Source organism: Leptinotarsa decemlineata, unplaced genomic scaffold (genome assembly GCF_025532065.1).
Source record: "Leptinotarsa decemlineata unplaced genomic scaffold, Ldec_3_MD MMD2_tig00000035_RagTag_RagTag, whole genome shotgun sequence".
Taxonomy (NCBI): domain Eukaryota; kingdom Metazoa; phylum Arthropoda; class Insecta; order Coleoptera; family Chrysomelidae; genus Leptinotarsa; species Leptinotarsa decemlineata.
Window position 1 is genome coordinate 5,513,911 of NW_027412540.1, and position 25,347 is coordinate 5,539,257.

Consider the following 25,347-nt stretch of genomic DNA (forward strand, 5'->3'; position numbering starts at 1 on the left):
AGTTACTTGCTGCTGTGGCTCAACCTCAGAGTAATGATATATTATTTTTTATTACTCTGAGGGCTCAACTCACCAAGGTATGTCATGAAAGTACAATGAGCATGGATTTCAAGATCATTACCCAGTTTCGATCCTTGACATTAGGTGGAATTCACAATATTGTCAATATTGAAAGGCGACTTATGTCTGTTTTGTAAACTCAAGAAAATCCTTAAGGCGCTCTCAGAGCGGTGCCTGTGCGAAAGTACGTTCTCAGGAAGTTTATTCCACATAAACTCAGTTCTTCAGATGAAAGAGTTCTCAAATAGTAAAGTTCGAGGTGTACTGAGTTGAACCTCAAAACGATGAGCAGCCACAGTCCGTCGCGTATTTCTTATATGTACCGCTCTTGGTGGAATCAAATGTACCAAGTCACTTGAACACTCCCGTGAAAGTATCTAAAGACGAGAGACAAATCTTCAACCGTTCTTCGATGTTCCAGACTATCAAGGTTTCACGTGATGCTCGCATCTTCAATCAGGCGGATGACTTTTTACTGGATCGTTATTTACAGTAAAATGTGCATCTTTCCATAATGGATTTCGAAAAAAACGACTCTGGTCATCCCCCCTTCTACAGTCACCCATTCATTTGTTCTATAGAATGCGGATGATAATAGACTAAGGTGAAAAATTATAAAGATATTCTTATTCTCAGCTCATGAAATTCTTCAACGTTGGGGGCCTTCTGTAATTTTCATCTTCCCCCGACCATTCATTAGAACTCAAAAGTAACTCCTCAAAAGAAATGACCAACTTCAATATTCTGTCTGAATATTATAGGATCAATTAATTGGAAGACATATGGTCACAAAATATGATTTTCAGTTTCCATATCAGAAATAATTAACAATTGACCTGTCAACCACACACCCGTCCTGTCCTCCCCCCATGCTCCCCGGGGTTGAGTGCCCTGAGAATCTAAAATCTCGTCCATCCACTCCCACTCATTCCTGAGTGGACCTCAAACCTCAATCTGCTGATGGGCACTCCAGCAAGATTGACATCTGATCTCCCGCGGTCGAAAGTCAGCTTTTAGGTGCTTTTACTCTCGTTGTCTGTTGATTTTGATTCGTCGTGTTTTACTGTATATAATGTTTGCATGAGGGTCCCCCCATCCTAATCAGAAACAAGTGTCTATTGCTCGCGAACTAAGTCTGTCTGTCTGTGTGTGTATCTGTAAGACAGCGTGTGTGTGTGTGAGTGATCTGTTTACAAAGTTTTTATACTGTAACGAATATGAAACCGCCCCTAATACCGGTTGAATTGATACGCCAGCCGACTCATCGGACAAACACATGACCTCACCTCGAAAGAATGCAGTCTGGAACCACCGGTAAAATTCTAGACGAGTACCGAACCGTCTACAGAATTCTTGAAAGGACCTTTACCGATACAAGCTCGTCTTCCCGACCCAAGAGGGCAGTTTAGAAAGTGAATCGAGCGGCTAAACAAGAAATTTAAATAGTGGAAATAAATTAAGCGTTAGTTACTAAGTGTTGTAATGAATAAATTATTATTTGATTATTGAAATATTGTAGTAAATAAATTTGTTTAAGACAGTTAATTCATTAATTTCCCACAATAATTACAGGATCCACCTGACAGCGCTCTCGGAGGTGGTCGTTAGTTGTGCTTCGTGGGCCTCATGTATTTATCCCTTTCGCGAAATCTGGGGTCGTCCCTGTTGAGTGCTTCATGTAAGTCACGCAGCGCTGGACGGCATGTGTTCGTATTATTTCGAATACGTTTTCAGCGTGTTCTCTCATGTATGCGTCTACATAATGGATGTTAGTCCCGGTGGATGTATCTGTTAGGCATATATCGTGGAGCGTTCATGTCGCTGCCCACTGGCCCCAGGCAATGGAGGCATGCAGAATGATGGGTAGTAGAACGGTCTTGATTAGAAGCAGTTTCACCTGGAGACTCATGTTACTCCTGCGTCCAATAATGGCATTGAGGTTCTGTCTGGCGGCTCTCACCAGCCCTATCCTCGGCCGTATGTGGTTCCTGAACGTTAGTCTCCTGTCAAGGGTGACTCCTAGGTCCGGGTATCTAGGAGTCACCCTCGACCTTGTCCTGTTTCAAAAGTACCCATCACTTAAGGTTACGTTTTTCGGCAGTACAAAAATTCATTATCAATTTTGCGCTATGAAAAATTGAGTTTTTGTTTCATTTGTGACACCAAGCAATTTTCAGAGCTTTATTGGAAGTAACGCGCTCATTGAAACAAAAATTTTTTGAAACTGAAACATATGCGAGTTTCACCATTGGCAACCTTGTTCGTAGCTTTATGTGGCTTTAGTTGTGCTGTAGGTATCTGTATAAGCGCAGATTAAGTACTAATCTGTGGTATAAGGTTGAGGTTTGAGGTTGACAGTTGACAAGGCAGTCAGCAAGGTATCCAGTGGGGTTGAGAGGTATCTTAAATCTTCTGATTGTTGTTTTGACTAAAAGTGGGGTTATGTTTTCAAGAAAATGTTTTTCTGAAATCTTTCTTACAAACTAGACAATCTTATGCTGAATAATGGGCTTAACTAAACAATATTTGCGATATATTCCTGCTGGGAACTTCAATATAATTGCCAGTGATACATGTAATGCAGTTTTCGTTACTTTGGAGGGACAAGAAGGAAGATTTGTTGCTGTTGGTGCCTGTGAACATGTGATAATATGGGACCTCAGGCTGGGAGAGAAGGTACATCTTTTTAAATCTGAAATTAAGTTCACAATTGTTATTTCCGCAATAATATTTTATGTTTAAAGGCTCAAGTATTACCTGGAGAAAAAGCTGCTGTGACAACTATCTGTGCCAGTCCTAACAAGAGGCATTTAGCCGCAGGATATTCTGATGGAATAGTACAGATCTATGATTTAGAATCTGCGGATATTGTTAGCACTTTTTCGGGACATCGTTCTGAAGTTACAACCATAATATATGATGCCTTTGGTCATAAATTAGCTTCAGGATCCAAGGTAAGAATCATTTGAAGAATTGTAAGATTTTCTGATGAAAGGTTTTTTAATGTTCCAGGACACTGACATAATTATATGGGATACAGTTGCAGAAACTGGTTTGTGTAGGTTATCTGAGCACCGTGGTCCCATCACAAAAATAGAATTTATGAGTCAACAGCCAGTTTTAATTTCATCTTCTAAAGATGGCTTTGTGAAATTCTGGGATCTGGATACCCATCATTGTTTTGAAACATTGACAGGGCATCATACAGAGGTAAAATTCTGCTTTATAAATGACAGGGTTCACAAAAACCAAATTATACTAAATCATAACATGTAAAACTATTTATCTTAAGCTCTTGTTGTGTTTAATTTCAGTTTAATTTTTTTGTATGTAGGTTTGGTCCTTGGCTTTGTTGAAAAATGACCAATACCTAGTCACTGGATGTGGTGATGCTGAACTTAGAGTTTGGAAGTTATCATCACATGATACAGTAAGTATTTCACTGCCTTATTTTTTTTAGCAGTCTAGATACTAGGATGTTATAGAGCGACAATTCTGTGAGACTGAAGTACAAAGAAGATAAAATCCATTTATTTTGCTTTAACAAAGAGTGTAGTAAATAAGCTGCGATGTGATAATTTATTTCAAACCTTTTGATGAATAATTGGGTTTTTGGTTTACGAAATACTTATGTTTGAACAGTAAATAAGAATATATTTTGAAACTTTTGGAAGATGAATTTATCCAACTCAAGGTGATCATAGAAGTAGAAAGGGCATTTTTTAGTCTAGAAGAGTAAATATTTATTACATGAGATGAATGTTTGGATCAAATTTCTAATGATAGTGTTAACTCCTATATTGAGTGTATAAATAGTTAATTTCCATCATTTAGCTTCTACTTTTACCTCTCATTAACAACGATGTTACAATCCTTCAAAAACACAAACATGATCCCCCCTGTCTTCTCGATTACCTTCCTCTCACAATTGATGTTAAGTTCAATATGATATTTTATCATATTTAATGTTTAGTGAAAATCCCATAATAAAGTGTTTCTTAAATATGATATTTCATCATTCGACCTTTCTGACATCAGATGATTACAACTAAAAGAAACTATGTAAATCAAAATTGTTGAAAAATTTTCAGTGAACTCAAAGCTCTATCATAATTATTCAAGTAACTAGGTTTTCTTCTCAGATGGCACAGATCTTGTATTGTAAATATGTCACACCTACTCATTCTTTCAATTTGTTCTTCGATATAATTGGTATTGGATGAGGAAACTTTTCTGTTTGTTTAAATTTTTATAATTCACCACTTATCACTCCCAATTTCATAGTTTCCCTATCAAATATATTACTGGTTTTAATATTTGTATTTAATATCTGTATGAGATTGTATTTATAAAGATATGAACTTTTTTATGACTTACCTTTGCACAACTTACACTTTTCAAGATTATTATCAGTTTATTTAGAAGTTTGTTTATTATTTCCTTATCTCAATATCTACAAGCACACTATTATTCCAACTGAGTTGTTCATCATCTTCTCTCTATTAATCTCTTGTATCATTCACTACTGCTACTTTTATACATACTTGTTCAATAACTTATATATTGGTATAATCTTTATGTATATTAGGACATCTATTTCTAATAAATCTATGTATATCTATATTATAAAATGTTATGAATACACTTATATTATTATTATCATTATTTTTAATGTTCACTCCTATTTTGTAGGTACTAATAACTGACCTGGTATTCATTCTACTATTTTTACTTTTTAGTAGGAAGGTCCTTCTTTCTGTTATTTTCTCCTACTTCCTCCTACTTTTTCAAAAAAAAACTGAGAGACTTGAAAAAAAAAGTTTAAAGAACTAACAAATAATTTACTTATGATGCACTGTTTGGAGCCTTTGCTGTAGTAATGACTATTACTGGAGTTTTTCCCCAACACCAAATCATTATTTTTAACACCTCGACACGTGTTTCGATCACCAAGTGATCATTTTCAAGAGGAAGAATCAAACTGATCTTCCTGATCTTCCTCTTGAAGATGATCACTTGGTGATTGAAACACGTGTCAAGGTGTTAAAAATAACGATTTGGTGTTGGGAAAAAACTCCAGTAATAGTTAAAAAATAATTTGTTTCCACTTCAATACTTATACATATTATTCATATGTTTACTTGGTATAGCTCTTCTGAAGGTGGAAGGAAATTGAAATGAATTAATATTTTAAAAACGCTTTTATTTTTGATCTTTTATCAGAAGAAAAAAAACTTTAAAGTAGATCAAACCAATGAATTTATTTACAATTTATATGTTATAAGAGCTTGTCTCGAGATTTACCTTTTTTAAAAAATAAGGTAATTTTTTCTTAGAATTACTTATGTTGAAAATGAATTACATATTCTAACTGTTTCTACACATGCCTTTATATCATATAAATTGTGTAATAAATTAATCATAGTGTACTGGTTTTCACGGCCTGTGTCTAACAGGTTGTTTGATTTTTTTAGGTTTATTAGCTGTGGTCTGCAGGTTTTAATACCTGACGTTTCATCTGTTATTTTGGCAGACATCAAAGGCAATGCGGCAATGGTCGCAGCAAAATAGATAATTTCGACCATTGCCGCATCTCTTTCGATAATGTCTGGTTCAGTAATAGACAAAACGTCAGGTATATTAATTCACTTCAAATTGTATTTGCACCATCTTGGATTTCCCAAAATATTGCATTTAGTTAGAGTGATGTTACGTTTATTGTTCGTATTTTTTTCAGTAAACTATCATTTGTGTGTATGGAGCACATGTGTTATCTTGGGTGGTTTGCCATATTGGCTTCAGAGTGACTTCATGTCATTTTTCGCATTCTTTTCAGCAAACCCTACTCACCTCCCACTTTGGGCGGTCTGCCATGTTGCTTATCAAATAGCATCACTTAGCTATATAATCATGTATTGTAAGCAAAATGTCAGCTCAATCGGTTGTGGAAATCCTTGCAGTCCTTTACCAATAATTGTTCGAAAATTCCATATTCTTTTGTGGAAACAGTACATGAGAAAGCTTCTAATGACATATTTTTTCTATTAAAGAATTACAGTTTGACACGTGAGCTTTGCTAGAACAACGATGCTCGTAGTATTCATCAATACTACCAGGAGTATAGAATTTTGAGTTTGAATAAATCAGCAATCCATGATCAACAGCAGTTGTAACATTTTTGCCTATAATTATTCTCTAGTCTTCCAAAATACATAGTATGACAAATACCAGAATTCAGATTGAAAAAACATATATGTATGTGCCGTCAAACGACCTTCTTTACTTTAAGAATTAGAATTGTAATAAAGTTTTACAAATGGTTGGTATGTAAATTCTGACTATAATATTTCAAATAAAATAAGTGTCCTAAATAAAAACTATTCACGAATAAGTTTAAACATTTTTCAGCTCCCACTACAATGTACTAAGGCAGGAGCACTACTAAGAGGAGGGAGAAGTAGAGTTGTATCTATGAATAGTGATGTGAGTGGCCAAATACTTGGATGTCATGGTACCGATATGCAAATTGAATTATTTCAATTTCTTTCTGATGAAGATGCCAAAATAAAATTGAAGAAAAGGTTAGCAAAGGAACGAAGAAAGGAAAAGTAAGTGGATAATTTATTTTTCAGTAGTATGTGACCAAAGTGGTCAATTTGAAGAATTTAAATGTGAAAATTATATTTTCTATACTGATTCCAGTTCGATAATAAAAAAAACAAACTGCAAATCGATTGAGAGCAAAACTTTCATCTGGAGTTTTTGAAAATCGTTATATTATTTTTATTAGGAATGAATTTAATTTTTATGAGTGAAAAATATTATACCCTGAAACTATTGGCATCGGAACATCTTTATTTTTGAAATGCATTTCAATTCAAAATTTTGGTTTACAAAACCAAAAAATATAAAAGTAAAAACTTTCTCAATACATGGAATTAAGAGAGTGTAGTTTAAAAATTAGAATCATTTTTCATAGTGCTCAATCGTCAACCCGGAATATAAGCCGCTAAAGACAAGGCTATTTGTACCAAATAGAATACATGAATTTAGAAATAACCCATCTCAGAAGTGAATAAAAATAAACTAAGTTTTATTAATCCAATGTGCACTTATATTTGCATTGAGGTTGAGTATTTCAATAGAGTACTCGTCCTTTTTTTGGCTTTCTTCTCCATCATTAAACAAAAAAAGTTGGAAACTTCCAAATAAATGAAAAAAATAATTACAATAAAACTTATTTATAGAGATGTGTAGATCATGCCAAGAAGTTTATTTCTGGTACAAACTGGAAGAAAAAACCCTATCGAAACAAATACTTTTTAGTGAATATTGAATTACACAAAAGAAAACGTGCTTTCAAAACAACTACTTTCAATAATAATAATAATAAACAGCTTTCAGAGCAGATTACAAACTTTTATTGCAAAAGGTCGGTAACATAGAATGAAATGGCGTCAAACAAGAAGGCACAGATTTTTTGTTATAAATATTTTTAAATGAATGTTCCAGTGAGATATGCGTTCAAATCATAGGGCTCTAAGTCTATGAGAATTTTTTTTCAGTTCTCTTTTGGAAACTCCAATTTTCTTAGTTAGTTTTTATCTGTTAGGAAGATAGTTGAAAAGCTATATTGACATATAGTGGGCGCTTTTTTCAGTTACTGTTAGTCTATGAAGGGGATATATATATATATATATATATATATATATATATATATATATATATATATATATATATATATATATATATATTCATATTCATATTCATTTGTTCTAGTGGGATACTTATGAGCAGGTATATTTTCAGTGAAGAGGTGTGAATTTTTATAAATGAACATTAGGCATTCATAGATCTAAATCGCGTAGATTGTCATTATATTTGTGGATTTGAATACTGTTCTGCAAGTTTGGTTATAATTTAAGTTGTTGATTCCTGTTATTATTCTTTTTTGAAGTATGAAGATTTTTTCGATATTTCGATTGCTACCCCAAAAAATAATTCCGTATCGAGCAATCGATTCGAAGTTAGCCATGTATATTGTTTTTATAGTCTCGTTGTGCAGATATTTTGATGTAACTCTAATTCCGTACGATATTCCACTTACGTTTGTTTGCAAGGTTATCAATATGAGAAGTCCAATTCATGTTCTCGTCTATGTGAATTCCTAAAAATTTGGTGTTGTGGGACAGTTCAAAAAAAGAGTTTTGAAGGTCCACCCTAACTGGATAATCAATGTTATCTTGGTTTGTTCTAAACAAAATCATATGTGTCTTCGATTCATTTAGTACAAGTTGATTTTTATTGAACCAGTCCTTAGTTTTGTTGAATAGATCTGTACTATTTAACATCATCTCTGGGAAGGTTTCACCACCTGATAACAGACTTGTGTCATCTGCAAAGATAGTTTTGAACTAACGTCGGTTTAGGTTTAGATTACATAAGTCGTTGAAATTAATGACGAACAAAAGAGGGCCGGCAATGCTCCCCTACGGAATTTCCACGTCTGTGGGAAGGGTTTCGGATTTATAGACTCTTCCATTTCGTTTTATTTTTACAGATTGAAGGCGATCTGATAGGTAGGATTCAACCTACTTTAGTGCTGAACCTCTTATTCCATATCTTTCTAATTTTATTAACATTAGTTGATGATTCAAGCAGTCATATGCTTTGGATAAATCCAAAAACATCCCGAGAGCTATCAATTTTTCTTCCATCATGTTCGTTATATTTTGTGTAAATTGATATATGGCCGTTTGTGTTGATCTACCCTGTAAGTATCCATGTTGAAGCCTACTAAATAAGTTACATTGATTCATAAACTCTATAATTTTCTCTGACATTGCTAGTTCGAATAATTTAGAAAAACTGGGAGGGATGCATATTGGTCGGTAATTTTCTAGGCTTTCAGGATCACCTTTTTTAAAGATTGGTTTCACAATGGAGGTTTTTGATCCTGTTATACTTCAGTGAATTATTGATGATATATGCTATGATTTCGTTAATGGAAATTAAACTCTTTTTCATAATACTAGCAGGAATTTATTCTTCTCCACTGGAATGTTTATTTTTTAGTTTTCTAGATAGTTCTATTATTTCTTCTGGGGTTATGGGTCTCACGAACATCGACTGCATATTTACAGGGATATCACAGTGAAATGGAATATTTGAGGAATTTGCTAGTAATTGAGGTACCATGTCTACCAAATATTTATTGTAATCATTAACTATTGCGTTTGGGTCACCTTTTATGCAACACTCTTCATTTCGAACTCTTCTCGTTATTTCAGAGTAAATGCTCCACATGCATTTTGATTTATCATCAGAATGGGTAAGTATGTGTCCTTCTTCGGGTTAATTAATAAATTGTTGTATTCGTTTCTCACCTTATTGTACATATGTTTGTATTGGACATTATGTTGTGTCAACACCAAAAGGGTGTCTAATCTGCTCTTACAGTCCGTTATAATTTTACTGTTTGAATGTTTTTTTTCTGCTATTTCTTTTTATTTGCCTCATAGGGAAACTTTCATTGAATATCTCTTCCCAAACGATGTTTGGGAAGAGATTGTTCATTTATGCTTTCTTTACGAATACTATATATACATGTCCAATCATGGACTTTCATGCGATTAATGAATTTCTCAGTATTAGTTTCGTTAAAGAATCTGCGTGATTAATATTGGCTTTTATTCTGATGGTCTATATAGAAACTGATTATTTGGGCAGTATGGTCCAATACATGGTTTTCGACTACTTTCGTTTCATATTTTCCATGGTAATTAGTGAAAATATTATCGACACAGCTCTTTGTTTTGGGTGTGATTCTGGTATATTCATTGATCGTTGATGAAAAGTCGAAGGATTTGGTTATATTTATCAGATCCCTCCCTATTTTATTTTTATCTTTAAGCTCTATGTTAAAATATCCTGCTATAAATGCAATTTTATTTTGACTATGTAAAAAATCAACAATTGTTCAAATCGATCCCAGAAAATAACCATAGAAGCTCCACTTGGTCTATATAATGACACAATTATGAGTTTTATCAATATTTACTTCTATTGCCGAACATTCGAATTCTCGTTTTACCGAAAGATTTACTAACATACCCACTGGTTTAAATTGGGTGTACTTTCTACAATAAATCGCCGATCCGCCATGTTCATTTAGTTCTCGACAGACATATGATGTTAACTTGAAATCGTCTAATCCTAGATATTTCAATTGTTGCTCCGTTTTCCAATGTTCAGTTGCACAGAAAAAATGGCATGTCTCATTGTTTTTTAAAAATGTGTTTATTTTATCTACACTATTTCCTAGAGATTGTATGTTTTGATGTATAACACTTATTTTCATGGGTTGTTTATTTGATATGTCATATTTATTTACATAAAATTTGATGGGGAGTCTTGCTGATTATAAGAGTTGTACTTGGCGAAATCAAAACGTCTGAAGCCAACCCCTCTGGGCCATCCTGGAAAAACTGCTCAGAATTGGAATCAGGGGAGTTGCCAATGACTGGGTTGCCTCATATATAAAAAATAGAACACAAGTGGTAATTGAATCGATGAAGTCACATCCTGTTTCTGTTACAATGGGAGTTCCGCAGGGTTCAACCCTGGCTCCAATTCTTTTTATACTCTTCATGAGTTATATGAAAAATTCAAATATGTCACAACAAAAAACAATAATCTATGCAGATGACACAACTCAAATGGTGGCACAAAACGAGTTATCTCTTTCCGTACTAGCAGCAAATGCAGTATCACATGAATTCTCCGAGTGGTGTAAAAATAATGGGTTAACAGTCAATGTCACCAAAACGGTATTTATGATTTTCCAGCAGAAAAACATTTTCTATGATTTTTGTCCTCTTATAAAAATGGATAGCAAGTCCATTGAGCATGTAAGTCACTTCAAATATTTAGGTCTAACCATTGATCAAAAACTAACATTGGAAGCACAAACAGAAAATATAGTAACAGAACTGAGCAGCATATGTTTTATAATACAACAATTACGTGGAACTGTCTCGATGGAAATGCTAAAATTAATATACTATGGACTTGTGCAGTGTATTTTATCTTATGGATTGCCCTTCTGGGGAAACTCAGCTCATGCCATGAAAACATTTAAACCCCAAAAAAAAAGTGATAGAATGTCTAGCTGGACTTCAGGACTCTGCGAGTTATCAAGGCATCATTTACTATAACCATGCAGTCAAACTATTTGGAAATAAATGCAGTCTGCAAACATTTAAATCGAAATTATACAGTCACCTAGCAAATAATGCATTTTATTCAGTGCAAGAATTTTTAATCTCCTAATATAAGTCAATAAGATGCTTTTCTTTTATTTTTGTAATGTACATGTATGTATCTATTTATATTTTATATATAGACTAGTGCCCACGTTTGACTAGTCTGATAAAATTTTATAAGTGTTATGTAATGCAATGCAATTGTAAAATTTTTAATGATGAATAAATTCTATTCTATTCATCCAATAAGATGAAAATCACTATTTGCCATTCTGTGTATACTATAAATATTTAGTTTGAAATTGAAACATATATCATTCAAAGAAACGCTACTGATGAAAGAGAATTGATGGGAAGTGCCTCCTGTAAGTTATTTGAGAATTTCGTTTTTATTTTCACCTAGTTTTATTTTTAAGGGAAATGTAAAACAAATAGCACTTTGCCATGGCCACCTTTTAAGAACTACACGATAACGTAACCTGACTTTTTCTGCGACGTTTCGTCTTTTAAAAAACATCATCAACTTTTTATTTTTATACGGGCCGAAACTAAAGTATACCCTGTATACTCCACTTCTCATTGTGAATACAGCAAAAAATCACACAATATGATTTCATAACCATTTCTCGCGCAAAATGAAAAGTGATTACTTAACCTGCTTTTCTTCAATTTTAGATAGTATGCGCTGGAAAAAATGTCATTTTGATACAAGAAGTAAATTGATTAGTCTTATTTATAATAAATTTTAATTTTCCGGAATTTCTGCGTTGTTGAATACAAAGATGAGTCGCATCAAAAGTTTAGTTTATAAAATGTAATAACAAGGAGCTAATTTGTATTATAGAAAATAAACGGAAACTTATAATAAGTGTTCAAATAACCCGCCATTATTTTCCAAGTACAAGTACGCTCGTCTCACAGACGAATTCAAAACTTGAGTTAACATATTCGGAACAATATTGTTAAAGGATGCAACTCTATAATTTTGATTTTGATCATCTAACTTATCAATAGGAAAAACGTCTCGAATCGCTTTTGCGATTCGAGACTTTTATAGAGCTTTAACGTATTTTGGACAAACAATAGAAAAAGTGGCTTCTTTTTTGAGGAAACGGGATATTAAAATTGCATATAGAACAAGTAATACGTTGAGAAAGCTAGTTAAAAATAAAGACAAAAAATTCAAATTCGATAAATCAGGAGTTTATAAATTGAAGTATGGAACGTGTCCTAAGGTATATATTGGTCAAACTGGCAGAACATTTAGGAATCGAATCCAGGAACATCATATGAGCTATGTTAATAAGAAAACAAGTTCAACATATTCAAATCATCTTTCAGAAGAAAACCATATCTTAAACAAAGAGTTTGAAATCCTACACAAAGAAAATAAAAGTTTGAAACTGAATCATTTGGAAGCAATGGAAATTAATAAACTCAAAAATTCAAACATTCTAATGAATGACCATCTGGATTTGAATAGATCACCATTATTGAACTTGTTTTCTCAAAAAACCGAGGAAGTATTATTATTGATGTAGAAGTGAAGTAATATGCTTCAGGTAATCATAATTGAAGAGGTACCTCAGGTATATAAAAATTGTAGAGGTTTAGGTAACTTGATGGAGGTAGTTCCAATTGTATTTACCTGTGGTATATAAATATTAGCATAAGAAGCAACTTGTAGTATTCAAATCACTATCAAGACATGTTTCGCTAGCTACTGTGTTAGCGAAACATGTCTTGATATTTCTCAAACAAAGTTTGTGGAGATCGAATCGTAAGGTGTAGTTTATGAAATTACTGTGGATCTTTATCAAATAACGGCCGAATCAATCAGAAAAACAAGAATAAAACTACTATGAAAAAGGTATTTAATTAAAATACTATTAGAGGAACTGCCATACAAAAAATTTGTAGGTTCAGACGAAATACCAGATTTGATTATTAAAGATAATGAGAAACTCACTAAGCACACATATCATCAATTTGTCCTTGACAGAAAAAGATCAATTCCACCTTCAAGGCAGCCTCAATTATTCTGATTTTCAACTTGGAAAATTGGAGGCTCAACACTCTTTTGAAAACATCCTTTACGATAATAGAAAAAGTAGTGACCAATAAAATTTACATTTTTTTGACTCATTTTGTATTCTGATAGTTAACACTGGATCAGTTCATCAACAAGAACAAGCCAAAAAAAGTATGTACAATACTTGTACATTAACAGTAAAATGGATGCTGGTGAATTTGTAATCCTTCAATATTTTGCGGTACAGTTGATAACTCTTATATAAAAAAATTTGGGCAGACTTGATATATGAGACTCAATAAATAATTGGATCACATCTTTATAAAGAGTTTATTTTGAACCTAATTGCTTTCTTCCTTCTTTCGGAAATTTCCCTCAATGAAAAGTGAAAACCAGAAAGATTTTTCCTCAAAAAAATATACCCCTTTCAATTTAGTTATATTAATGTTCTTGGAATATCTCCATATACAATGACTTTTGTATCGCCTGCGATCATAGTGGTTTGGTTTGGAAAAACAGATCTTTGAGATATTTCTATGGGACTATATATTTATCTGAAAGTTGTTGCTCTAATTCAACAAGTATACTCCTGTTTGTAAAATATAAATTGAACCATTCTATATAAAAAGTATTTCTAATCCACAAATAAACCGTTTTTTTTGCTGGATAAAATATTTAGGATTTTAAAATCTTTTGGGAAATCAAACATTTGCGATACTACATGAAGTCCAATGTCTTAAGACGAATATATCAAATTTAATAAATAGTGTGTGGCTGATTCTACTGATTTGTTCTTTGTGAAACTGTGTTTATAATTTGAATTTATCTTCTAAACTGACTAGGATATTGTATACTCAGAATTCTGGGACTCCAGAAAATTCAGTTAATGAAGATATCTGAAGATAATCATCAATTAATTACTTGTCCCAATATGTATATTTTCATTAAGTTTGAAAAATCACCAGGACTTAGAGATAAGTTAATTATTCAAAACATCTGTAAGTGAAAGTGTAGCATGTTGGATAAAGAGACCAGTTCCAAGTTAGGAATTTCTATTCATTTCCTGGAGATGCCAACTTGGTTGCTGAAACGTGCGTCAAGAAGATTATTGCATTTCTGATGACTGGGAAAGCTAATTGTTTTGGATTTATTCTATGCCAGATGTTCCAGTTTTTCATTTTGCGGGTTAATTGTGCTGGTAAAAAAAAGTAAAAATAATTTTAAAAAGCTTAGGAGGAATCTCATCAAACAATTTTTGCTTTTAACTGATCTTATAACATCAGATGCTTCTACTTCAATTAGATATAGATTTGTCAAGTGACAGTTTAACAATAAAGTATTATTAAAATGTAGTTCAATGCAGTATGTAATGGTATATTGTAACATCTTGATGAAAATGTTTTTGCAACTTCCTGAGGCAGGTCTATAGTTTACAGTGTGCCTTAAAAAGTATTTAGCGCAACGTATAGAAAGGGTAGAGTTCTTATTTTTAATTGATTAATCCAAAGAAGAATTGTCACTGTGAGTTTAGAGAATTGATTCGTTCTTCTGACTGCTGAAAACTTGACACTTAGAAATAAAATGATAGAAACAATGCAAGCACATTTATTCACTTTTGGAAAATATCCTTGGGTTTTTATTTAAATAAAAGAGCATCAATTATAACTTCTGTTTCAGAAACGAAGGACCTGATCAAACAACTAATGAAGACAGAAATACTTCCATAAGTTTGAGAGACGAAGTCAAACGTTTACCATCCATCAAACTAGCACACAAACCAAAATCCTTCCATCTGGTTCTTGGTAACGGAGGTGAACTCCGCGTAACTGTAGTCCTATCGAATAACATTGTTGAACTATATAGCATACATTCTGCAATTAAAGACTCAGAAGGTACATGCTTGAGATCAATTGTTAATCAAGGACATCATAGTGAGATAAGATCGGTGAGTTTCAGCAGCGATAATCTAGCTATAGTATCAGGCAGTGGAGAATCCTTGAAGTTATGGAATAGGCCTTCCCAGGCTTGCCTTAGGACGGTGACCACTGAGTAAGTATTTGTTTGGATTTTATCGTAAATGAAATAGAATTATGTGGATTCAGGGATTAGTTGTCATTTGATATTCTCCTAAAGAAATAGAATTATGTGGATTCAGGGATTAGTTGTCATTTGATATTCTCCTAAAGAAAATTGATCAACTTGTAATATAAATCATCTTCAAGAGGAAGATTAAACTAAATATAAAAATAATGTTGTTTGAAGGTGGTTGACAATGTTTCGTGGCGTATTTCATAAGTTCGGACTTCCATTGTCTAATATAATATAAATTGATTTGAAATCCCCGAAAAAAATTAAAAAGATTAACCGAAAATAACAATTTTATTAAGCAAAAAACTGAAATTACAAAGAAATAACATGCAAGCAACAACCAATAAAATGAAAAATTGAAATATTAATAAAAGCTGAAAATTAAAAAATGTTAACAAAATATGAAAAATAAAAAATTGAAATATTCCAAACCAAGTTACGTCACGACGTTTCGATTGTTACGATCCACAATCGTCTTCGGGTGATAACTGGACTTATTCCTCCGAGATCTGACGATTTTTAGGTCATTCGGGTGCTTTCGGGAGATGACCGTTTGGCGGGAGTTAGTCGTTTTTCGCTTGATTGGAGGTTTCCATATGTTACGTATCTCTACGCTAGCTTGACTAAATGCGTTCTTGGACAACATATACGTGGCATTCGCGATTCCAAGAATTGCATTTACTGGATACCTTGTGCTGAGCACAAGAAACACACACAGCGAGGAGAAACCAGCAAATCCGGAATAGCAGAGCATGTTTGGACTCATCAACATAACATCAAGTGGGCTTAAGGTGAAATCATCCACAAAGAGGAACACTGTTTTAGGAGAAAATTCACGGAAGCCGCCAAACGGTCATCCCCCGCTAAAACCAATGAAGCGGAGAGAGGGAAGAGGGGATAGGTGAAAGCACTCGAATTACCTATAAATAGTCAGATCTCGGAGGAATAAGTCCAGTTATTACCCGAAGATGATTGTGGATATTAACAATAGAAACGTCGTGACGTAACTTGGTTTGGAATCTTTCAATTTTTATTTTTCATTTTTTGTTAATAATATTTTTTCATTTTTTAATTTTCAGCTTTCATTAATATTTCAATTTTTTATTTTTTGGTTGTTGCTTGCATGTTATTTCTTTGTAATTTCAGTTTTTTGTTTAATAAAATTGTTATTTTCGGTTAATCTTTGTAATTTTTCTCATGGATTTCAAATCAATTTATATTATATTAGACAATGGAAGTCCGAACTGATGAAATAAAAATAATGTTATTCTTATGTATACCATAGATAGCTCTGCTAGGTATCTGCGTCGTGATTGTCTTAAATTAATTACACAATGTAATAGTCAGGTGACCAAAGGTTCCAAACATTGTATCATAAGTGTTATGTAAAGACAGGCCCGAAGATGCCATTGTATGGCAAAACACGTGTTGCATTTTTGTAAAACTGTTTAGTGAAAATCTCACAATAAAGTGTTTTTTGAATACATTAGTTATTAATTTTTATTAAGTAACGGCCAATTCAATCATATAACAAACTTTTAATGGTATGTTCAAACAAGTCAAAAGATTTCGGAAGCTGATTATAAATTTTTCATTCTGTTGTTTGGTGATCTCTTAATAATACAGGATCCGAAGAGAGGTCGTCCTTCACCCTTCTGTTTACCTGTTGAAACATATTTTTATTGAATTTCAGATACCGATTAAAATTTCATGGGGTCAACTTGGACAAAAACTCAAATTGGAAAGAACATTGTGAATCACTTGTATTGTAACTGTCATCTTTTGCTTATCTATTTTATATCATTAGATCTGTCCTACTTCAGAATTAGGTAATGATGTTATATTATGGGAAAGTGGAATCATTTACCAACTGCTTTTGGAAGAATTCAGTACTGTCCTCACATGTCCTCATTGCTACCTATTTTAAACAGTGAAACTGGTAATTCATTTAAAAAATATATAAAGCATTAAATATGTAGATTTGAGCTATTTTATAACCAAACATGAGTTGAGGTTTTGTGAAGTGTGTGGTGAAAATCTCACAATAAAGTATTTCTTGAATGTACAGCACTAATTTTAAAGATATATTAGTGCAAGAACGCTTGCCTGCAGATATCCATTACTTGCTACAAATTCGCTCCTTTCATAAAAATGTATTCATTATGGTTAACTTTTAAGATAGTAAATTAAAAATGATGTTGCCCATTGAAATTGAATAAAAAAAAAGTTTTCATTACTTTTAGGTACGTATTATCAACTGTTTTCGCTCCTGGAGATCGACATGTTCTAGCAGGTTTGAAAAATGGAAATTTGTTGATCGTTGACATCGCAGCAGGTGATATATTAGAGAAAGTTCCAGCTCATACCACCGAACTGTGGTCTGTTAACTTAACCCCAGATTTGGTAAGATATTTATTTAGACAGGAAATGAAACCCATTTTTTACATAAAAAATATACAATAGATACAAATTCAACCTAACCTAACCTAACAATTCAATATAAGTCAAGTGAAAAGGCGTGAAAAATTTAAACACAGTGTTTTTTTCAATCAAGCAAAGCTAATTCCTATGAGTTTACCCTTGAAAGAATTTCCGAGCCACATGAGTCGTGATATTGGGTTGAAATATCCATGTTAGTGGTGAGGTTTGGTAATTTAAACAAAGCAAGGTTCCGAGTTGCTTCAACCAGAATTCTGAATAACAAAGTAGATGACAGATCCAAACATTTCAGATTACCTTCCAAAAATTTGTGTAGGAATGAAAGATCTTTTGGAGACCGATTCTATTTTATTTACATGTACATTAACTATTTGAATTTTACTAGTTCGGACTTCCATTGTCTAATATGATTCGACATCTATGAACTAACAAATAAAATTAGAATGAATAGCTTGAATATCAATTATATATATAAGCAATAAAACATGATATCAAATTACAATAAAATGAATGAAATAAAATAATCAAGATAAAAGATGAAAATGACTATAGAGTAAAAATAAATAAATAGAATGAAAATAACGGTAAGCAAGAAATGAAATACATATTTCAAATCAAGTTACTTCACGACGTTCAGATTGTTAGTATCCACAATTGTCTTCAGGTGATGACTGGACTATTCCTCCAAGTGGTCTCAAGCTGAGATCATCTACAGGTAGGAACATGGGTTTAAGACGAAGCTCAAAGAAGCTGCATATATGTAGCGTATATATATGTTTTATTGCTTATGTATAATTGATATTTCAGCTATTCATTCTAATTTTATTTATTATTTCATAGATTTCGATTCAAATTAGACAATGGAAGTTTGAACTATTAAAAATCACTTTCAAACAAACATTAATTACTTCCCTGCAAATGACATAGAACTAGAGCATTTTATTACGTTATACAAGTCATTAATGTACAAATTGAATAATAATGGACCAAGATGTGATCCTTGTGGTACTCCTGTTGAAACCCTAATGGGACGTGGTAGCCATAGTCCAATATTGTTGCGACCTCTTCGTTGATAGACTCATTAAAGTCATAACATAACAAAATAATTTGTATTGGAAAAAGACAAATTATCATGAGTATAAACCCTTAGATTTTTTTTAATATCTGGGGTCTTCCTGGGTAACTAATCAATTTGAATTGTTTCATTATTGAAATGTTTTAAATGAAATAATTTTTTTGACAAAGTTAGCAAGTGATTCTTGTTAACTTAACAAATCTATTGTTAGTCCGGCCGTACACGGACCACATATTTGCAGTTGAAACAACTGACATCAAAAATTGAATGCTGTGATACCAATATGAGAAAAAGTACACGACGGTGTACGCGGTTGGGTACGACTGCAAGTTTGTGGTTAGTGTATGGCGGATGCCGCGATGACATCTCGGCGGAGATCAACAGCAAGTTGACTGCAGACGCCCGTTTTGACTTTTGTGAACGCCCGTGTACGTGTAGTACAGTATTTCTTATGGGCGGCTTGAGTTCGCTGGAACGCGACTGCAACTGTGTGGTCGCTCCGACCGCAAAATTTGGCTCGTGTACGGGCGCACTTAAGGTGAAAAGCTTTTCCAATTACCATTGTATCTGGAAAATTCTCCCTACTGGCTTAGTCCGGCCATACACGGACCACATATTTGCAGTTGAGGCAACCACAACCTTGTGGCCACGTTGACTGCACTTCGCGGTTCACCCAACCACATTTTTGTGGTCGACTTGCGGTCACATAAACCGCATTTGCAGTTGAGCCAACTGACATCTATATTTTGTGGTGTCAGAGTTTAGTGCCAGTTTCAATATGGATTTCGAAGAAGCAGCACTACTATTTCTTATTTTGAGGAGAAGGAGAAGATGTAGGAAGGTACGATCGTTTTGGGCACATTCACTTCTTGTTACTAAGTTCATTAGTTATTTTGATGAATTAATTAGAATTTTAAAATTAAAAATTGAACGCTGTGAGACCAATATGAGAAAAAGTACACGACGGTGTACGTGGTTGGGTACGACTGCAAGTTTGTGGTTAGTGTACGGCGGATGCCGCGATGACATCTCGGCGGAGATCAACAGCAAGTTGACTGCAGACGTCCGTTTTGACTTTCGTGAACGCCGGTGTACGTGTAGTATAGTATTTCTTATGGGAGGCTTGAGTTCGCTGGACCGCGACTGCAATTGTGTGGTCGATCCGACCGCAAAATGTGGCTCGTGTACTGGCTCTCTAAGAGGTTTGTATCAACAGCAAAGATAGATGTTCCAGTTCTAGCTGTGAGGGAGAAATACACTATATTGAAAAATAACACTATAGTTTTTATTAATATAATAGTATATTATTTTATATAAAAAAAGTAATGATCTCTGTGGCAAGCATGGATATTGCTGAAAGACCTTTAGGGTAGTCCAATAACCACACAAATCCTTTTTTTCTCCGAATAAAACATACAATTTTTTTTAATGTAAAAATGCATGATTTCCCGATGATTACTTTTAATGCCGCCGACAATAATAAAAGACAACTATGGTGATTATGTTTTGAATTTAATAGGAATATCAGTAACAAAACATCATTAATTTTTTAATGAAAAAAAAAATTGGTGTTGAACAAATCAAAAATTAATGAGCTCCGCACAGTGAAAATTGTACAGCTTACTGTTATTTATGTTTCAGAGAGGATGTGTGACTGGAGGAGGTGATAACACGGTGAAATTTTGGCAATTTGAATTAATTGTTGACGAGGAAAGTGCTTCAAAGGCAAAGGTTTTGTCAGTGACACATACGAAAACTTTACAGTTGGAAGATAGTGTTCTCTGCACAAAAATTTCTCCAAACGGTAAATTCATAGCTGTTGCACTGTTGGATTCAACTGTTAAAATATTTTTTGTGGATACTCTGAAGGTGAGTAATATTCACGATAACTAACAATATTGGATATATTCATCTAAATAACAACTAACTTTGTGATACTGGTCACGATGATTCATTCAACATTGAACAACATTATTTTTAGCTTGCTTGAAAAAATTCCTCACTATGGAATTAGGGATAAAGACGCTGATTTTATCCTATCTTATTTATCTGAAAGCATTTGGGTCTTTGGGCACAAAAGTATGAGATCGTAAGCATTGAATGTAATAGCAGAGGTGCTCCATACCCTGGGCCCTCTCATATTTATAATGTATGTTAATGTAATTTCACATTACATGAATCCTTTCAACATAATTCAGTATGCCGATGATCCTACGTTTTATGAGTCACCCCAATCGAGAAAACTCGAAAACGCAAAAAAATGTATGAAGTTTTTGCGGCTGATAAGTTGTGTCCTATACTGTAAAAGGCACCCACCTTTATTCCGAAAGATTGCCTAAAATCCCTCAAGTTTTTAAATGTTATTCTGAATCCGAAACTCAATTGGAAAGACCATGTCTTAAGCTATCCGCTGTTCTTCACCTGCTCAATGAATTTGTTCCTTTTCATTTGTCTATAGAGCAGCCATGGGTTTATTTCAGTCTAAAGTATCTTATGGACTGCTTTTCTGGGGACATTCAACTGATTGGGAGTGGATATTTATCTTATGAAATATTAACCTTAGAATTTTGGGGAAAATAAAACATAGGGCGCTTTACTCTTTCAGCTTTATACATACTCCAATATCTTGTCTACATCAAAATGCCAAGCATTAGTACAGTAAAATGCAACCATGAATATACAACTAAAAATGGTGGCAACCTCTTTATGCCGCCACAGTTTCTCTTGTTGCGGGGGTATGATGTGATGTGTGCAATCACATATAAAAGTTTTTGTCACTGGCTTTAAGGCTAAAAGAGTGCTGAAATATACCTCTATTCAGAACTTCAAATTTCTCAACTATAATAAATAACTCAATGGCACAGTGTCACCAGAGTAAGTTGATCAGCTGGTTGATGAATTTTTCCATTTCAAATGTTATTTGTATTTTATTTTTTTATATTGGGCAAAAACTTGTTGATTGATTAATTGATATATTATCTTTCTAGTTTTACCTCTCCCTTTATGGACATAAGTTACCTGTGCTGTGCTTGGACATTTCCTCCGATTCCACTCTTATTGCTACAGGTTCTGCTGACAGGAATGTAAAAATTTGGGGTATGGATTTTGGTGATTGCCATAAAAGCATATTTGCCCACGATGACTCTGTAACAGATTTACAATTTGTGCCAAGAACTCACTATTTTTTTACTTGTGGGAAGGATGGAAAAGTAAAGGAGTGGGATGCTGACACTTATGACAAGATTATTACCCTCCAGGTAATATTATTTTCATGTATTATTTGATAAAAATTTCGTGTGACTTGGAATCTAGGATACAATGTGAACAGAAATGTTTTGTTTCATTTTTTGCAATTGGTTTCATTTCTTAATAGTTATATAAGTGTTCACTTCTCCTTGTATCAAAAAAGTTTTTTGAATTCAATCGTTATCCTACAGTACCTACATTGACCATCGTCAATGTAGGTACTGACTACATTGACCATCGTCAATGTAGGTACTGCCTCTATGTGTTTATTTTTACATTTTTATTTTTACATTTATATACTCATTTACTTCATTTTGTGCTTGTATCATATAACATTTTTATGTACTACCTACTCCTTTTCGGTAATTTTAATTGTAATTTACATTTATTTTATACATTATTGACTAAGGTGTAATAACTTGACCAATAAAAAATCTAATCTAACCTAGATATGTAGGACAAAGTAAAGATATCTAGAAATGTTACTGTGTTTGTCATCATATCAACATATTATCAAGTCTGTGAGACCATTGTCAAAAGTTTTTGAAGAATGTAGAGTAGAGTAATATTTATTGAACCATTTTCCTAGTAACATGATAAATGGCAAATGACAGCACAAAATAATGAGTTTTTAGCACACCACTTTGGAATATAGAAGCATTATTTCAACACAGTTATTGTGATGTTGTGAACCAGTTGAGGCTAATTTACAGAATTTCTGATTTGGTAACGGGGTTTATGCTTTCATGGCTTTTATTTGTTTTCAATATTGTCATCCATATAACTCATATCCTTGTGGTATAATTTGAATAAATAATTGAAACATAATTAATTTCCTACATTACCAATGTAATGTTGATCTCATTGGTTTATCATTCTTATGATTACGGAACGCAATCATTTGGATGGATTTCTATTTCAGCAAAACATTTCTTACACTAACTGAATAATGAATATTTCTACCAGCTGTAACTCTATTGAAGCTTTGCAAACATAATTTTTATATATAAATTTGGGAATATTTTTTGTGAACAATACTGATTGAACTCAATTTTTACATTACTTTGCTATTTTCCCATGATTCTTGAAAACAAATGATTTTTTTTAGGGACATGTTGGAGAAGCCAGATCTCTAGCAGTCAGTCCAAACGGGCAGTATGTTGTCTCATGTGGAAGTGATCAAGTATTAAGACTGTATGAAAAATCAGACCAGCCTCTAGTTTTGGAAGACGAACAAGAGGTAGAAAGAGAACAACAAGAAGCTCTCACTGTTGAGGAGCAAACAACTATACCTGGTCAACCTGGACTCAATTTACCTTCGAAAAGGACTATAGGTAGCGAAAAGGGGGTCAGTATAACTTCTTTTATGATCTTTCCATCACTTACATTTTGATAAACCTTTTTTCCAATGGATTAAAAATTAATTTCAACATAAATTCTCATTACCAGGCTGAAAGTATTCTAGAGTGTTTGGAAATAGGCGATAAGTTTCGAGAACAACTGGCAGAACATGAAGCATTGCAAGCTGCTTCAAGTCAGACTTTACCACTTCCAAATCCTCCTCCACTCATGATGGCTTTCAAAGCTTCTACGCCAGATGAGTTTCTTTTAGAAACAATCAAGAGAATTAGACCAAGGTAAGCCCAATATCTACTGCAAATTAATTAAGTAATTGATTGAACATTTTCGTGAATTCTAATATCTTAATAATTGTGTATTTATTCCAGTGATTTAGAAGAATCTCTCTTGATATTACCATTTTCGTCAGTGTGCCAAGTCTTTCAGATGCTGCCATCATTGATGGCCAGAGGAGATCAGACTGAACTTATTTGTAAGGTTGCCAATTTTCTTCTCAAATTACACCAGGCTCCTATTGTGTCTAATCAGGCCTTACTTAAAACTCTGGAAAAATATCAGAAAATAGAATCGGAAAAAGTTCGGGAGTTCAAGGTGAGTACTTTTCGTTTATAATTATGAGTACTTTGATTTATATTTTATCCCCACAACTAGTCATACGTTTCGCACCTAAGAATACTGAGAATTCAGAAGAATTTAAAGTCTGAAAAATCTTCCCCTTCCCTACACCATATCCTTTTTGGTAATGGTGTAGATATGTTGATGAGATTCTGATATGTTCCACAGGAAAAAATAAGGCAACTGAATACGTTCTTGGATTTCATAACTATGCAGTTATACCATAAAGAAAATGTCCCGATTCTATGAGACGAGGATAAAAATTACAAAACCTTCAACTTATTTGGACCAGACTAGCATAAATATTTTCAAGTTCTCGCAAAATAAATATGTCAACTTCCCTTATATAAATTTATTGATTTTATTTGTCGGTTTTAATTAGAACTCGGTAATATATGTATTGATTGTATCTGGATTTTCTAGAAAGTTGAATTAATCAATTACAGCTTGTCAAATGTAGGCAGACCTTTCTAAATTTTGATATCGTCCCGCTATCTAGATGCGCGTCTGTTAGGAGACTATGTGAGAGAGAGAGAGAGAGAGAGATAGAATTATCAAGTCTCTTTTTAGTTTTGACAAGCTTTACCTGATTGAATTGTAGGTAATACCTAGAGAGTACTAATACTTAATATTAGATAATAGCCTGGGCATCACAGTACGCCCGAAGATACTATTGTAAAGCAAAATATGTGTCACCGTTTTGTGAACTTTCAAGTGGAAATTTCACATTGAAATGTTTTTTTAATTCATTATAATTGATTTTTATCGAGTATCAGGCAGTTCTATCATATTTTTGTAAATTATAATTAATTTAACATTCTTGCTTTAAGAAGATATTGTAGGTATAGCAAAATACTTGTCATTATTTTCATAAAACTCTTGTAGAATCTTGCAGTAAATTGTATCAGTTATTAAAATCATTGTTATTTTCAGGATTTGACAGGCAACACTTTCTATGGTTTGCAGGCAATAATGCAAACTATTGAGGCTGCTGAAGGTGTCCAGATGTTCAGAGATAAAACTATAGAAAGAAATAAAAAGGAAAAGAAACGTAAACAACGAGAAAGATTGAAGAGATCAATTTTGACCCTCAGTTGATCATCAGTTAATTCAACTTTTTTAGTTTATTGTGTATATTTTTGAGAATATATCAGTTGAAGTTTGTAAAA

At 33.2% G+C, this 25,347-nt stretch overlaps 1 protein-coding gene across 1 annotated transcript; it reads left to right on the plus strand.

Annotated features, from left to right (window-relative positions):
• Positions 1-2,356: 2,356 nt before the first annotated feature.
• LOC111504187 (WD repeat-containing protein 3) lies at positions 2,357-25,347 on the plus strand. Its single transcript, XM_023158688.2, has 13 exons — positions 2,357-2,736; positions 2,805-3,014; positions 3,073-3,270; positions 3,395-3,490; positions 6,469-6,668; positions 15,034-15,405; positions 17,688-17,847; positions 20,600-20,827; positions 21,946-22,215; positions 23,313-23,552; positions 23,654-23,841; positions 23,932-24,154; positions 25,112-25,347. The coding sequence occupies exons 1-13, from the start codon at positions 2,566-2,568 to the stop codon at positions 25,274-25,276; spliced, it is 2,721 nt and encodes a 906-aa protein (XP_023014456.1). The 5' UTR covers positions 2,357-2,565; the 3' UTR covers positions 25,277-25,347.

Coding starts and splice junctions, on each gene's coding strand:
- LOC111504187 (XM_023158688.2), top strand. CDS start 2,566: ATGGGCTTAACTAAACAATATTTGCGATATATTCCTGCTGGGAACTTC. Junction 17,848..20,599: donor TTAACTTAACCCCAGATTTG/GTAAGATATTTA, acceptor TTTATGTTTCAG/AGAGGATGTGTGACTGGAGG. Junction 23,553..23,653: donor CTATAGGTAGCGAAAAGGGG/GTCAGTATAACT, acceptor TCTCATTACCAG/GCTGAAAGTATTCTAGAGTG.